Source organism: Etheostoma cragini, chromosome 11 (assembly GCF_013103735.1).
Source record: "Etheostoma cragini isolate CJK2018 chromosome 11, CSU_Ecrag_1.0, whole genome shotgun sequence".
NCBI classification, from domain to species: Eukaryota; Metazoa; Chordata; class Actinopteri; order Perciformes; family Percidae; genus Etheostoma; species Etheostoma cragini.
Window position 1 is genome coordinate 223246 of NC_048417.1, and position 16502 is coordinate 239747.

The 16502-nt window shown below is 43.6% G+C and overlaps 1 protein-coding gene across 1 annotated transcript in view; it reads left to right on the forward strand.

The window, feature by feature from the left end:
* Window positions 1-16502, forward strand: part of LOC117953067 (titin-like) — a 201318-nt gene that overhangs the window by 42750 nt on the left and 142066 nt on the right. Inside the window, exons 35-59 of the mRNA XM_034885784.1 lie at window positions 662-940; window positions 1167-1733; window positions 1959-2240; window positions 2450-2728; window positions 2827-3108; window positions 3196-3474; window positions 3583-3870; window positions 3966-4244; window positions 4345-4626; window positions 5242-5520; window positions 5791-5991; window positions 7185-7292; window positions 8135-8389; window positions 8613-8792; window positions 9264-9542; window positions 9733-10014; window positions 10954-11286; window positions 11718-11999; window positions 12089-12367; window positions 12471-12758; window positions 12852-13130; window positions 13221-13502; window positions 13638-13916; window positions 14427-14695; window positions 16009-16219. Coding sequence (XP_034741675.1) covers window positions 662-940; window positions 1167-1733; window positions 1959-2240; window positions 2450-2728; window positions 2827-3108; window positions 3196-3474; window positions 3583-3870; window positions 3966-4244; window positions 4345-4626; window positions 5242-5520; window positions 5791-5991; window positions 7185-7292; window positions 8135-8389; window positions 8613-8792; window positions 9264-9542; window positions 9733-10014; window positions 10954-11286; window positions 11718-11999; window positions 12089-12367; window positions 12471-12758; window positions 12852-13130; window positions 13221-13502; window positions 13638-13916; window positions 14427-14695; window positions 16009-16219 — 6903 coding nt within the window. The remainder of the gene's footprint in view (window positions 1-661; window positions 941-1166; window positions 1734-1958; window positions 2241-2449; window positions 2729-2826; window positions 3109-3195; window positions 3475-3582; window positions 3871-3965; window positions 4245-4344; window positions 4627-5241; window positions 5521-5790; window positions 5992-7184; window positions 7293-8134; window positions 8390-8612; window positions 8793-9263; window positions 9543-9732; window positions 10015-10953; window positions 11287-11717; window positions 12000-12088; window positions 12368-12470; window positions 12759-12851; window positions 13131-13220; window positions 13503-13637; window positions 13917-14426; window positions 14696-16008; window positions 16220-16502) is intronic.

The following is a 16502-nucleotide window of genomic DNA, read 5'->3' on the forward strand; positions in this document are numbered from 1 at the left end:
AAATGTAGGTTACGATACATACCAAATCAAATTCCTCAGAGAACTTCTCCTGTAAACTGTACACGCAAGAAGCAAAAGGTTAATGTTAACATTAGAAAAGGAGCCCCAAAGGTTAGCTTAAAGAAAGTTTTACTTCTACATCCATAGTGAAAAGGCAGAAATTAAAAGATCCATTAATTATTGTTTGTATGGCCTGGCTCAGGTTTGAGAGAATACATGCCAGACACATTTTTTATTATCTACTTTTTCACAGTTATAACAGAAACAAAACATTCTTAATCTAATTTAAAGTATATATTTTGGTCTAAATTACATGGTATCGGATTGGTGAAGGGACTTAGACTTAGACTTGTGGGCCGTATCGGATGCCTTGCCGATGCTGGTATCAGAATTAAAACTCAACCTTTGACTTCATATCTCACCCATCAGTCGCCATTCGTGGTCCTTTCCTCTTTGCATGCTTTCTCTCCTTTTCTTATAGCAGAATCTATTCCATCACATCTTTAACCCTAACCTAACACCATTTTTCTTCTGTAGAGTCACAACCAGATAACTTTGTCACTTTCATCCCAGGTTCACTACATCCCCACCTCCAGTAGAAACCTTTTGGCTTCTGGTTATTTACGTTGCATTGTTTTTCTCTTTCTTTCCAAAAACACAGTGAAACCTGTGTTCAGGCACAGAATCGTCCCTGTGGAGATCAACACTGGCAACCATGCCAAGTTTGAATGTGAAACTGAGGATGCTCCAAATGTGAGCTTCAAGTGGTTCAAAGATGGACACCAAATCAAAGAGAGTGAAAAATACAGGATAATCAGTCGCTTCAGTACTTCCTCTCTGGAGCTTCTGAACCCAACCAAGGATGATAGCGGTGAATACACCTGCAAGGCGTCCAATCAGCATGGTGGGGACGAATGTTCTGCCTCTCTCCATGTGACAGGTAAGAGCAGCGCATGTTTCCTCCTTATTCGCTGGTTTAGCTCGGAGCTGGTAATGTCTTTTGTTGTTGTTTTCTGGTCGACACTTTGCCTTACGTTTGATAGATTTTGACCGTTTTTCAAGATTTCTTGCTGCTGCTGGTTTGTATTTGTCCAGATGGCCGGTGTTGGTGAAGGTTAATGAACATTTTACCACTAATGTGTTTCTCTTTTTCTTAATTCTTATAGAGCATTGCGCCCCTTCCATTATAACTAAACCTGAGCCTCAGACTGTGTTTGTTGGAAAGAGGGCAATGATACAGTGTGTAATAACAGGATCTGCCCCACTGAATGTTGTCTGGCTCAAAGACAACCAGGCTTTGCCCAAAGTGCCCACACACTACCAAACATCATGTGAAAAGAATAAGCACACACTTGAGATAAGCAACGTTTTGCCAGATGATATGGGGCTTTATGTGTGCAAGGTGTCCAATAATTTTGGGACAACCGACTGCAGCATGGAGCTGCGTGTTATTGATAAACCCAACTTTGTAAAGCCCCTGGTTCCCATCGCGGCTGTGGTGGGAAGTCCTCTGCACCTGGAGTGTCAGGTGGATGAGGACACTGGAGTAACTGTCACCTGGACCAGAGATGGTAGAAAAGTCCATCAGTCTCCAGACTGTAAACTGTCTTTTGAGGATAAGACAGTTACTCTTGATATCCTAAAGACCACACTGAAAGATTGTGGAAATTATGTGTGTACGGTGAAAAATGAAGCTGGAAGTGAAAGCTGCTCCACCTCGGTCAAGGTCCAAGGTAAGAGATGTCTGTCTAGTTCATGTTCATGGCTACTGCAGAATTTGAAGCTGATACAAAACTGCAGACCTGAAAATGAATGTAATTGTGTTCGGTGGTGTTTCAATGGTATAAGCGCAGCTGCAAGTTCTTAAATCTCTTCTCTTTCAATGCTGGGTTGTTGTTTTTTTAAATTGACTTCTTTTGACGTCATATGGTCTCTTTTTTAACCACACACCTCTCCAGAACCGCCAGTCTTTGTAAAGAGGCTGGAAGCCACCTCCGTTTGGAAGCAAGGCAGCACTGCACGTCTGCAGTGTACCATTAAAGGATCCCCTGAACTTCACACGTCCTGGTTCTTTAATAACAAGGAGTTGTTTGCTGGTGGCAGATATGATATCAGTCTGAAGGACGGTGTAACAACTCTTGAGATAAAGGATGTCATGTTGAGTGACAGTGGGAACTTTACCTGTGAGGTTCTCAATGAGTCTGGCTGTGAAAGCTGCACCACTAAAGTAACAGTGAAAGGTGTGTAGACTTATTGTATATGTCCACAGCCATGTTTTTTGATGGCAGTAATTGTTGGAAGCCTCTGATTTGCATAAAATAGCCTAGATTTAACTTTACGCAAAAAAGACACAGGTAACATAAGTCCCTGTCTCTGGAAAGTCCCTACAACGCTACCTTAAAGCATTGCACAGCTAACCAATCTAACTTAACTGTCTGTCCCTGTTCAGAACCGCCGTCATTCCGAAAGGAGTTACTCCCCTTAGAGGCGGTCAGAGGGTCTGTAGCTGTATTGGAGTGTGAGATTTCAGGCTCTGCGCCATTCGAGGTGACCTGGAAAAAGAATAAGAAAAGCCTGTCAGCAGATAAGAAGTACAGGATAGTGTCGCAGGGCTCCCTGGCCTCACTGGAGATCCACTCGTTTGAGAGCGCTGACGCTGGTGAATACGAATGTGTCATATCAAACCAGGTTGGGTCAGTAGCCTCAAAGTCATTGGCTAAACAGAGAGGTTAGTGACCTGAGGACGTATAGGTCAAACTTAAATTATAATTACTGTGCTCCTATTGGCAGCTTCTTATATCGTTATCACGTACACTGTTATTTCAGAGCCACCAATGTTCTCAAAGAGGATGGAAAGTTTGACAGCAGTGTTGGGACACACAGTGAAGCTACAGGGAACACTTAAAGGATCAGCTCCCATCAATATCAAATGGATGAAAGACTCTGAGCTGCTAAGAGATGACGATCCAAATGTCAAAATGGCTTTCGAGAACAACATTGCTAGCATTTCCTTCTCATCTGTTGAGATAAACCACGGCGGCAAGTATACTTGCCTTGCCGAAAATGAGGCGGGACAGCAAAAGTGTGAAGCTGTCTTAACAATTCAAGGTTAGGACACATTCCTATTTATTAAAAGTGTGTTTAAAAGCTCATAAGTGAGATGTTGTTAACTCTAAAACTCACGTTGTATTATAGAACCGGCTAAACTCATAGAGAAAGCAGCGTCCATCAGTGTGACTGCAGGCGAATCAGCCACACTGGAGTGCACAGTATCTGGAAGCCCAGACCTCAAAGTGAAATGGTTTAAAGACGGCAAAGAGATGATCAGTGGCCGTAAATATAAGATGACTCTGAAGGAAAATATTGCCTCCATGAAGATTCTTACGGCTGATAAAGGAGACACTTCTGAGTACAAGATGGAGGTGTCAAATAAAGTCGGAAAAGACGAGTGCACCTGCTCAGTCACTGTTATAGGTTAGTTTTAACCAAGAATACGTCTTTAATAACAACCTATAGATGTGTCCCTTGGTGAGAGTTATATATAAATATATAAATATGTGTATGGAATATTTCTTTACACAGATCGTGCAGTCCCACCATCCTTCACCAAAACTCTAAAGAAAGTGGACGGGAGTATTGGTAGTACTGTTACGTTGGAATGCAGAGTTGCTGGATCTCAGCCGATGGTTGTTTCTTGGTACAAAGATGATACAGAAATCCACAGCAATGACAAATACAGGCTTGATTTCACTGAGATTAAAGCCTCTGTGACGATAACTGGCCTGGAGCAAAGTGATGGTGGAGTTTATCAATGCCGGGTCTCTAATGATGCCGGAGAAATAGAGACCAGTGCTTCTTTGTCCGTCAAAGGTCAGAGGAGTTGAATTACTTTGCCTTAAAGCTGATATAAAACAGATATTATTTAGATGATCAGAAGTTGTTGATTGCTCTTTTTCTTCCCCAAGAACCACCAGTCTTCACGTTGAAACCTGAGTCCCAGGACACTTCACCGGGATCAGATATTATCATGAAATCAGCCTTTACAGGATCAGCTCCTGTGGTTGTTAAATGGTTCAGAGAGGAGAAAGAGATTTTCTCTGGGGGGAGGTGTTGCATAAAGAAAGATGTCTCTTCAAGCTCGTTGGAGCTTCGCTCTGTGCAACCCAGTGACTCGGCTAAGTACACATGCCAGGTATCCAACGATGCTGGGAAGGTGGACTGCACCGCAGCCCTCTTTGTTAAAGGTGCTGTTTCTTCCTTTCTTTCCAAAAAGTGATAGAGTGAACTATTGTTTTCTTTACTTAACCTCTTGTTTGTACCAAAATTGTTGTTGTTAATTTGCAGAAGCCCCAACATTTACAATGAAGCTCGAGCCTTCACAGCTCCTGAAAACTGGACAAACTCTGAAGTTGTCCTGCAAAGTGCAGGGCACCCCTGTTATTAGCATCAAATGGTTTAAGAACGGCTCAGAAATCTCTTCTGACAGCAGACACACGATGTCCTTCGACAGCTCGTTAGCGACTCTGGAGGTAGAGAACTGCTCTGTAGACGAGAGTGGAGATTATGTCTGTAGGGCGTCCAGCGAGGCTGGCAGACAGGAGTGCAGCAGCTCAGTCACTGTCAAAGGTTAGTTCAGTTTGAGTCGTCTGGTCCACGTTGTTCTTTAACATGTTCAGTGCTGCCTACGCTGTAGGCCTGGCAACCAATATTCTACATTGTAAAAAGAAAAACCTTTGTAAATGAACAAGAATGTGCAAGCAAGTCGGCGTGTTTGTGACATTTCTATCATGCAGCTGGAGCCAAAAACATGAGTAAGATGCCACAACGACGACAAGGAAAGTGTGTAACTGAAGAGAAACCAGGAGTAAATTAGTGAACTTCGTACATAAGGAGCAATCCCAATATGGTCAAAAAAATGTAACGCAGTTGTTTATTTAATATTAATCTGGACATCCGGCACCGCCTCCGCCCTTTATCTCTCATGTGTGACTCGTTTAAGTTTGTAGACCTAATCCGAATCACAGGTTAAGTTCCTGTGATTCGGTCGCTGCTCGGGAATTTGCTTCCCAAAATATCACTTCAAAGCAATGCATTAGATTGGTGCATTGACTTTGGAGTTAACCACTGAGAGTGGAGAGTGTTTGAATGTTGATGCTCTGAACTGCTAAATGACCTCTGTGGACCAGAACCTACTCCTCAGCCCTCTATTGCCTTTAAACATTTATTATCTTTACTTTATAGATCCTCCCGTGTTCGTGAGGCCTTTTGAATCATCTGAGCTTATAAAGGGATCTGACATTATCTTGAGAGGAACCGTTTCAGGTTCCCCTCCATTTGAAATATCTTGTTACCTCAATGATAAGCTGGTCAGAACTGACAAAAGACATGAGATCACTGTGGAAAACGACACAGTGACTCTTCAAATCCCAAAGTGTGAGACTGGAGATGCTGGGACGTACCAGTGCACTGTTGCAAATGATGTTGGGGAGACATCTTGTTCTTGCCAGATTTCACTGAAAGGTGAGTCAAAGGATAGAGTAAAACGCTGCGGAAAGTTATCTTCTACATGTTGTCCAATTGTCTATAAATGAAGTTTTTATGCAAATTCCAGCAATTGCATTGTGGACCCATGCTGACAGTGAACAATGTGTGATAACAAATGTAGTCTAGGCACCGTAATGTTGTCTCAATTTTAAAGTGTCCTTGTTATTTACAGCCAGTAGAAGGTTAGATAAGGGATGCAAAGCTTTGCAATGTGGATAATCTGTGCTTGTGTGAATTCTCCTGTAGCCTACAGCCTGATCTGTGGTCTTCTCTCACTAGAATCACCATCATTTGTTGAGAAACTAAAGGATATAACCTGCATGGTGGGCTCTGAGATCTCAATGAAGTGTGTGTTGTCTGGGTCACTACCCCTGACTCTGTCCTGGATCAAGGATGATCAGGAGCTCACAGAAGACGAGCATGTTAAGATGTCCTATGATACCGAAAGTACCGTGTTACATTTGAAAAATGCTCAGTTATCACATGCCGGGAAATATGTCTGTCAGGCCCAGAACATTGCCGGGACTCAGAGATGTGCCTCTGTGCTCGTAGTGACAGGTTTGTAGGATATGTGTCACTTGAACTGTCTGAACTGCTGTTTCTTTCTTGTCAAGCGTGATGTGCTTGATGTGTTGTCTGTCGCATTTATATATATTTGCATATTTCATGGCCCGGTCGGCTCAGTGGGTAGAGCAGACGCACATGTGGTTTGTACCTTAATGCAGAGGACCAGGGTTTGAATCCCACCTGTGACGATTTCCTGCATGTCTCCCCCCCCCCCCCCCCCCCCCTTTCCCTTTCTCACGCAACTGTCCTGTCAAAAGTTAATGGTGGAAAAGCCCCAAAAAAAAATCTTTTATGGTGGATTTATGGTCTGTACAAAAAACCCTGTGAGGATATGTACTTGTGTGCTGGTGTGCCTGCATCCTTCTGGTGTGTCGCTTTAAGAGAATAACAGCCGGTATGTGTCTCCAAAAGTTGAACTTGTCTCCACTTAATAACAGTATTAGGAAAAACAAATATGCAAATCCATAATTAAAAATGAAATACCTACCCAACAAACAAATATCATAATAGTCAATCATTCTGATCCAGCCCTAGATTATTCTTGTAGTTTAAAGGATAATCACATTCTCCATGTGTTATAATCCAGCGGTTGTCCACCAACAGAACCACCATGCATCCTTGAAAAGCCTGAGTCCACAAGCGTGGTGCCTGGCTCAAAGATTATGTTTAATGTTGGTGTGTCTGGCACGCCACCGCTGACCATCAGGTAGATTTAAAAACAAGACAGAGATTTTATCCAGCGCGGACTGCTCCTAGATCAGAGACAACATGTTGAGTTCACTTGAGCTTTCCTTTGCCAGAGCTTCTAATTCTGGAGAATATGTCTGTGAAATAGAGAATGACGTGGGTTCCACTTCCTGCCAGGCAATACTCTTTGTAAAAGGTTAATACGGCTTATCACACTCCTTCTTTCTTGGCCAAACCTGAAGGCGTATCAGAAGTAGGAGTGGGAGACAGTCAAGTGTTCGAGGTCAAGGTTGCCGGTTGTCCACCGATCTCTGTGCGTTGGTTCAGAGATGGAGCTGAGATTCACCAAAGTGTCAAACACAAAATGTTGTTTGTTAACTCTGTAGCCGCATTAGAGATTTGTTGCCTCAGTGAAAAAGACAGCGGTAAGTATTTCTGTGAAGCCAGCAACGCAGCCGGCACAGAGAGCTGCACTGCTGAGCTAGAAGTGAAAGGTTGGTTTCCCCTTCACATGCTTCCATGTTGTCGGATTATCAGTTCAAGTGGAGAATGAAATATGACTTCACTGGAATGAATGGCAGGTCGCTTTAGTTTAGTTTAGCTTTATTTCAGAGCCTTCTTGGTTTGCTGTAGAGCCGACATCCATCAAGGTTGTTAAAGGTTCCACGACACTGTTTGCTTGCACAGTTGCAGGAAGGGCTCCTTTTAAAGTCACTGTGTTGAAAGATCAAAAGCAAATCTAATCCAGCGAAAAGCATCTTATCGTTGTTAGTGAAAATGTGAGCTTGAAAATCCAGGACTGTAAAGAGGAAGACGTTGATACTTATGAGTGCGTTGTAGCCAATCAGGTTGGACGTTGTTGTAGCTCTGGAGCATTATCTCTGAAAGGTTGATTTGACTTATGACCGTACATCACCATGACGTACATTACAGCAAAAAACACTTTCTGATTTTACATCGGCATCTTTTCTTTGTATTAGTCCCTCCAATGTTTGTCAAGAAGATAGAGAATACCTTGGCTCTTCTGGGAGAAGTAGTGCTCTTTCACTGCACATTGGACGGTTCTCTGCCTCTCTCTGTCCAATGGCTGAAAGAGGACAACTGTCTCTCCAAGGATCCTTAGATTGAGAGACGCTTTGAGAACAAAGAGGCCACTCTGAGGATCCCTGCCTGCCAGGCGGCTCACGGTGGGAAGTACACCTGCCAGGTGGTAAATGACGCCGATGCTCTGCCACGCTTGAAGTGCAAGGAAGCTTTACTTCAGGCTTGGTCCATCTGCATTGTGTTATCGGGGGGTTTAGTAACGCATGCTCACCTCTGTCTCTCGGTGTTGTAGAACCGCCCAGGATCCTTGAAAAGCCAGATGTAATCAAAGTGATTCGTGGAGATCCAGTTAGTCTTGAGTGCAGAGTAGCTGGCAGTCTTCAGATCAGGGTAAGATGGATTAAAGAAGGCAGAGAGGTCCAGTCCAGCAGGAAACATCACCTCTCCTTTAAAAACCAGCTCAGCAGTCTGAACATAGAGGCGTCTCAGCTGGAAGACAGCGGAGAGTATCTGTTCACAGCCACTAACTCCTTTGGGACTTGCAGATGTAAAGTCATGCTTGTTGTTTTAGGTTTGTGAAATTCTCTTCTACTAGTTTTAGGTTTTTTATTCATTGTGTTTTTTCTTTGATTCTAATGATCTTTTACTATCACTTTAAACAGAAGAAATCATTCCGCCGACGTTTGTTAGGAAATTAACAAACATTCAAGAAATAATGGGTTCAATGGTTACCTTGGAGTGCAAAGTGGCCGGCTCTCTTCCCATGTCAGTTGAGTGGAGGAAAGGGAAAGAAAATATCACCAAGAGCTCCAAATATGAGCTGCTGCACGTTGGAAATACTGTGTTGCTGCAGTTCAAACTGAGCTTGAGCGCCGATACGGGAGAATACTCGTGTAAGGTGACCAATGAAGCCGGCAGCTGTGGGTGCAGCGGCGTTCTCACAGCTAAAGGTTAGCATTTGAAGGTTGGGGTTGTTTCTGACAATAGGTAACCCTTGGTAACCGTTAACTGACAATGATGCAAGTTCAAATGATTTACAACTTGTAACTGTCAAGGCGCATTGATAGATAGATAGATAGATAGATAGATAGATAGATAGATAGATAGATAGATAGATAGATAGATATCATTACGATATGTCATACATAGATACGTCATGGTTTCATCGGGGATCAGGTGTAGGGGGCTTCCGAGCCCGCGGGTTGCGTAGCCACAATGTTGTGTGCATTGTCTTAGAAACATGCAAGCAATCCCCTGGAATTGCATTGCCAATTCAAGTTTTACACTGCAAAAAAAAGCATTGTTAATAAGCTTTTGTTTCAATCTTCTTGTGGGTTAACGGTTAAACGGCCATTGGCGTCCCTAGCTGACTCAACATGTGTTGGTCCTGCATGGTAATCCTTCTCCTGTGTGGATTTTAGTGCCACCGAGATTCGTAGCTGAGCCTGAATCTCAGGCGGTTGGTCCAAAGTCGACCGTGCTCTTCAGAAGTCTTTTTGAAGGAACATCTCCATTTACTGTGAAATGGTTGAAGGACGGCATTGAACTCCCCTCAGGGCCACGATGTACCATCAGGGTGGAGACGTATGCTTCCTCTGTGGAGCTCCACTCGGTCGAGGCTCTGCATTCTGGGCTTTATTCCTGCCAAGTTAGCAACGCAGCAGGCGCAGTGCAAAGTGCAGCTGAGTTGTTGGTGCAAGGTTGGACTTTATCTTTTTTTCGTCCACCGTTATCACGTTAACTCCATCTTTTTCTCCATTTTTACATTTTCTCTGTCTCCATTGTCTCCAGCTGACCAACATACCATTGATTTCCTCATTGGTCACCATCCTCCATGCAGGTGTTGCTTTATGCTGACCGTAGTAACTTATCTTTCTTTGACTTTTGCAGAGCCCCCTCAGTTTGTCCTGAAACTTCCTCCCACTACGTTCGTGAAGCAGTGCGAGGGACACCGCTTCGAATGCCAGGTCACCAGCTCACGCTCTCTGAACATGTGCTGGTACAAAAATGACCAAAAGATAACGGATGGAGGCAACTATAAAATCATGTTTGTTGACTCGACTGCGTACCTCCAGCTTCACACCGTCAGGTTTGCAGATAACGGAGTCTACTCCTGTGAGGCTCATAATGATGCTGGCAGAGTGAGCTGCAGCACCGTTCTTACAGTCCAAGGTCAGCTATCCAACACGTATCTTTATTTGTGGTTTTCGCCACCTCTGAACTCTTATGGCATGAAAAAGAAGGAATGAAAATCAGTCTCAAAACTTCAGCATGGATACCAACAGCCCCGTCTTCGGTTACAGTCTAAAAGCAGGGGGAGGCAACCTGCTGCTCCTTACACAATCTCCAGTGGCTTCCTGTGGCCTGAAGTGATTCTTACATTCTCCATTGAGCTTGCATAACATTTCAGTCAACTTAAGTGTTCATCATAGTCTACGCAGTGTACATCTACAGCCCAGCGCAAGCCGCCTTGTGTTTCCTCAGACTAGCTCAGGATTCCAAAGAAAGAAAAGTCTCGGAGGAAAATCATTTAACAATGCATAGACAAATGAATTGGCTTTCACTGCAAATGCTTGTTTACCAAAATAACAAATGTAATACAACAAAAGTAATACTGTAGAGGGTTTTCAGAACAAGCACAAGTATGCAGCTGGAGTTGAGAAAGAAAGTAATTTCAGATCTTCTGCAAAACACAAAGCAAAGCAAATGAACTTTAAAGAATTGGATCAAACTCCACTACTTCTGGTTTTTGCTAGACCATGAATACATGAAATTCTATTCTTAGACTTAAAAAATTTACCTTAGAGTTCAGAAAATATGTGCGCCTCACCAGTGAAGACATCCCCACTAAATAAACACTTACTTACACTCATATTAGTTATGTTTATGTGCCAACCCAGACTCAAAAAACTGTATTACTCTTCTGATAGTAAAGGTTGCCGACCCCTGCACAATACCCGTAACTCACGTTTTCCATGGTAACTTCCAGGATTGTCTTTTCTCTTACTAATGATCTTCATCTGGATGGACTCTTCTAGCATGGACTGAACTTAAGCATGACCGTCTGTCCCATGGAACAGCTTGTTAATTTACCTCTGATATATTTTCCAGAGTCTCCATCCTTTATCAAAACACCAAGTCCGGTAGAGGGCGTTACAGGGAAAGACGCCAGCCTACACTGTGAGGTGTACGGCACTCCACCTTTCCAGGTTAACTGGTACAAAGACAAGAGACCTCTAAAGGACAACAGGAAATATAAGATAGTCAGTGTGGCCAGCTCTGCCACCCTCCACATTATGAAGCTCGAGAAAGACGACGCTGGTCTTTACGAGTGCAGAGTGTCAAACAATGTAGACAGTGCAACCTGTCGCACTACTATTAGCCTGAAAGGTTTGTACCCCATCAACACGTTCTCAATCCCAACTTGTCAAATGCTGACGCTTGGTCAGTTGCCCTCAGTGTCCAAAACTGACACCAAACTACCTCTTCAGCTTCCCACCAAAAACAAAAACAACACTGGACTTTGACCCAGGACATGGTGGTTATTGTCCCTTTCTTGTCCCCTGTGTCAATTAAATGTACATTTTGTAGTCCCACCTATGATCCTTTTCCAAACATAACTTGGAGGTTTTACCCTATATGTTGAAAAAATGAAGAGCCCCGACCCAGAGCGTTACAAAGTGACACAGAAGGGCTGTCCTGTAGTGTAAAAAGGTGAAACAAAGGGGCCAACGCAGAGCATTAAAAAGTGACGCCAAGGTGTCCTGACTAGTCACATTTGACGAGTTGGGAGGGAGAATGAGTTTGCCATTTCCCAAAGTCTAGTCTCCATACAATTACCTCTCCTCACCTTTGGTCTTTCACTCACTATTCAGAACAACCAGCATTCGTCAAGAAACTGGCCGACCAGTCTGTGACAGTCGGCCAGCAGCTGACGCTGACCACTAAAGTGAAAGGCTCTGAGCCTTTGACTGTGTCCTGGGTTCAGGACAAGGACCACATTCTCAGAGAAAGTGATAACAGGAAGATCAGCTTTGAGAATAACGTGGTCACCCTTGTAGTTCCCAAAGCTGACTCGACCACAGCAGGGAAATACACCTGCCAGCTGAAGAACGACTCTGGAGTCGTGGAGTCTGTCTCCCACGTGACCGTTCTAGGTTGGTAGAACTCCAGACTTCATTATGTGTTTGTTCCAGTGACAGTGTCCAGATTCTTTTAGGTTTATATCTTCTTCCCTTATTTCTAGAGCCCGCTGTTATTGTGCATAGCCCGGAGTCTTTGAGTGTGAAGTCAGGCGAGAATACTGCTCTTGAAGTCACAGTATCTGGCTCACCAGAACTGAAAACTAAGTGGTTCAAGGATAACAAAGCGCTCTCTGCTGGTGCAAAGTATCAGACGTCCTTCTCAAAAAAGATTGCCTCTTTGAAGATCCGCTCTGCTGATAAAGCAGACGCTGGAGAATACAAGCTAGAGGTTACAAACCATGTTGGTACATCCTCTTGCAAAATAAAGCTCTCCGTCACAGGTTGGTGGCCACTTCAGCAAACTTTATGATCATCTTATGATATTTTTGACCTTTTTCATTGGCAGTTAGCTTCTAAATTCTTCATCACCTTTGTTTATTTTAGATAAGTTGATTCTGCCGAGTTTCATACGGAAGCTGAGAGATACCCACCTCGTTGTGGGTAAACCTGGTGAGATGGAGTGCAAGGTCGCTGGATCTGCACCTTTAACAACTTCCTGGTTCCACAACGGCCAAGAAATCAAGAGTGGACCCAACTATGATATTAGCTGCACTGACAATAACTGCAAGCTGATCGTTCCAACAATCAGGATGTCAGATTCTGGTAAATACACATGTAAAGCAGTAAACGCTGCAGGAGCCAGCGAGACAAGTGCTTCGATGAACGTGACAGGTCAGTAGACGTGAACATCTCGGCGACGTTCCTCAGCGCCCGATCACATCGCTCGTTTCAGAAAGTTAACAATCTTTTTTAATTCAAATCCAGAACCTCCATGTTTTGTGGAAAAACCTGAGACCAAGGAAACATTGGCCGGCAAAAATGTGTCTTTCTCATCTAAAGTGAAAGGCAGCGCCCCCCTGACAGTCAAATGGTTCAGGGGAGCCAAGGAAATGCAGCACGGAAGAGGCTGCGAGATCTCACTGAAAAACGATGTTGCCACTTTGGTGCTTCACAGAGTGGAAAAGTCCCACGCAGGAGAGTACACCTGCCAGGTCATTAATGGTGGAGGGAAGGATAGCTGCCAAGTTAACCTGTTTGTGAAAGGTTTGTTAGCATGCTCCATATTTTTTTTAACCATCTGTGCACTTGTGAAAGTGAGTTTGCTGTAACCGATGATGGAATTGCCTCTCTCAGAACCCGTTCACTTTGTGAAGAAGCTGAAGGACATTTCCTCTGAGAAAGGAAATCCTCTTAGGCTTGAGGTTACATTCGCTGGAACCCCCAGGGTCAATGTTACCTGGAAGAAGGATGGAAATCTCATCTGGGCTTCGTATCAGTACAACGTGATCCCCACGGACACCTCCTGCATCCTGGAGGTCCTTAACTCTGACAGGATGGAGGCAGCTGGTAGATACTCTTGTGAAGTAGACAACGGAGTTGGAAGTGACAAAAGTGATGCACAAGTGTCAATTCTAGGTAAACCCAGTACTGTTCTGTCATTTCATTAGTAATCATTCATGATCATTACATCATTTATTTAGTCATTCATTCTTTCATTTGTACATCAACTCAACATCTGTAGTTATACTAAACCATCATCTTTCACTTTAGAACGACCATACTTTGTTGAAAAGATGGAGCCCGTGGAGGTGACCGTGGGCGACGCCGTTACCCTGAAATGTCGTATTTCAGGAAGTCCCGACATCTCTGTATCTTGGTTTAAAGCTGACGGGAAGCTGCGCAAGTCCAACACTTGCTCAATGGACTTCGCAAACGGTGTTGCCACTTTGAAAGTGACCAAAACAACTAAGTTTGATCACGGCGAATACGTCTGCCTGGCAGAGAACCGGGTCGGTTCTGCTTCTGCCAGCTGTACTGTGACGGTGAAAGGTGATGCTCGTTTCCCATACTTCTTTTCTCTTGTGACGGATTCCCGCTTTGATTGGCTGTTGGGTTGGATGCCCCCTCAGACATGATTAGTTGACTTTTCCTTTATGCTTTCTCATGCTGAATGATTTATTTCCAAGGAACTTTGAGCATATCTCTGCCAAACATTTAATGTCATGCTTTTGCGTTATTCTTTTCGGAAAAACTAAGTTTTAAAGATCTGTGGATTTAATCAACGAATTGCTTAGTCGACAAAATGTGAGTTTTGGTAGCTAAGAATGTTTTTAGTCTAGGACACCCCTAGATCAGACTTTAAAACTACAAAGTTTTCTTACCTTAAGGAGTGATCATAAAATTCTCTGTTGAAATACCCACATGTTGAAAACAATACTAATGTAGTTTCTGACACAAGTCACATGTCATCCATAATCGCTCAGTTTCCTCTGACATAGAGGAAAATGCATGGCAACATAACGATGGACACATTTCTAACTTCGCCATTGCTTCTCTCAGAACCCGTGCGCTTTATCAAGAAGCTGGAGGACACTACTTTTATTGTGGGTCAGCCACTGAAACTAGTCTGCTCGTACGCCGGGAGCCAGAGGGTCCACGTCACGTGGAAAAAGGATGGCAAGCTGATCTGGGCTTCTTATCAGTATAATGTTAGAACTACTGATGCCACCTGCATTCTGGACGTCCTCAACAGCGACAGGCCCGAGGCCGCTGGAACGTACACTTGCGAAATTGACAACGGCGTTGGACGCGACGTCTGCCACGCTTGTGTCAGCCTAGGTAACATCACCAACTCTCAGCACACCATCTGCTTTCAGTTCATCTCACTTTGTCAGCAGCCGAGGCTTGTTTGTTGAGGAAAACACAAACATATAATAACAGGAACTTCTGACGAGCAACAAGCCATCCATAAGTTGAAGAAACCTAAAATATGATCCAAAATATAAGAAATTAAGTTTTAGAGAGTTGCATTATTCTGCAGTTGAAATACTAATAGATAGATATACGCTTAGTAAAACCTAGTTTAAATGATTTGTGTTACCTGGTAAAGTTTCGCCACATGAACAACACTTATCATACTGTACATTCGTCACCTTCACCTAGTTAGCCTCGAGTCAAGGAGAACAATGAGGGCAAATTAGCACCCCCGACCTGTTTTATCTACCTACTGTGTAACGCTAGCGACAGCCCTGGCCTGAACCTGTCATGTTGGCAAGAGGCCAATGAGAATTCAGTGATTCATTGGTTGGTTTCTGCCGCCATCTCCTTGAATTTGAGCTTGAAGGTTTGGCAGCACATTACTGAACTGAGCAACAAAGCAACGAGGAGGATTCAAAGTTAAAGACGAATAGAACAAATGTTCTGCTCAGAGACAGAGAAATCCTGTTGGAATCGGGCCAAAATGTTAAACAAGACTAACAAACTGGCTGCTTAATAACCTTTCTCCAAAGCAGTTAACCCTCGTGTTGTCTTCCCGGCAAAAGGAAAATCAACACTTTTGTCACGCTTTCTATCAATGTTTTTAACTTTTTTAATGTTGAACACTACGTAACACTAACTTATTAACTTTAGTTTTACAGAATACGGAATTTATGGTCAATAAACCTTACTAAAGGAAATTATTCCTAATATTTGAGTTAAAAAAGCAGAAATTAGGAATTATTTTAACTAAAATTAAAGGATGTTGATGATAATCACAGACTGGAATATGTCAACTTTTACTCAATACTATTTCAAAACACTTCAGTTTGTTTTCAAATGCTACAAAATTTAATAAGATGCCCCAAAATTTATGTTTTGATCCGAGGACAACATGAGGACAAGATGAGGGTTAAAGTAACTTCAAGACAAGAATGAACCACTTCCAGTCGCCTCGCTAACAGACTCCCGGCAACGCGTCGCTGCTAAGTGAACTCACGGGAAACACAGCGGGTTTTTGGCGTTATTTTGGGATAAAGAAACATTCCTGTGGCCCTGGCCTTTCTACGCATGAGAACGTCCATGGATTCCTTGGAGAGTTGCAAAGATCCGTGGTTTCTGTGATTGATTTCGTCACTGTTTCTCTCTGCCTCTGCGGCTGGAGTGCACGTACACCGGCAGCCAGAGGGTTAACGTGACGTGGAAGAAGGACAACAAACTCATCTGGGCCTCGTACCAGTACAACGTGAAGACCAGCGACTCCTCCTGCGTTCTGGATGTCCTCAACAGCGACCGAGCCGCCGCCGCCGGAAAATACACATGCGAAATTTCCAATGCAGAAGGAACTGAAACTTGTCATGCTCATGTTAAAATAGGTAACACCGTAACTCATTCATCTCACTAATACTAACATCTGGTGAGGTTCCTGGTCTCGTGTGTCACATCTGGGGGAGGTTCCTTGTCCCGTGTGTCACATCTGGGGAAGGTTCCTGGTCCCGTGTGTCACATCTGGGGAAGGTTCCTAGTCCAGTTGTGTCAGATGTAGACGGTCCTGAGTTAGGGGGTTTGTTGGGTTTGGGAATAAAGATATTTCATATGTGTCACACGTCTTCTGCAAGATGTTTTCCAGTTATTTCCGAACTGCAGGGTGGCTTTGTA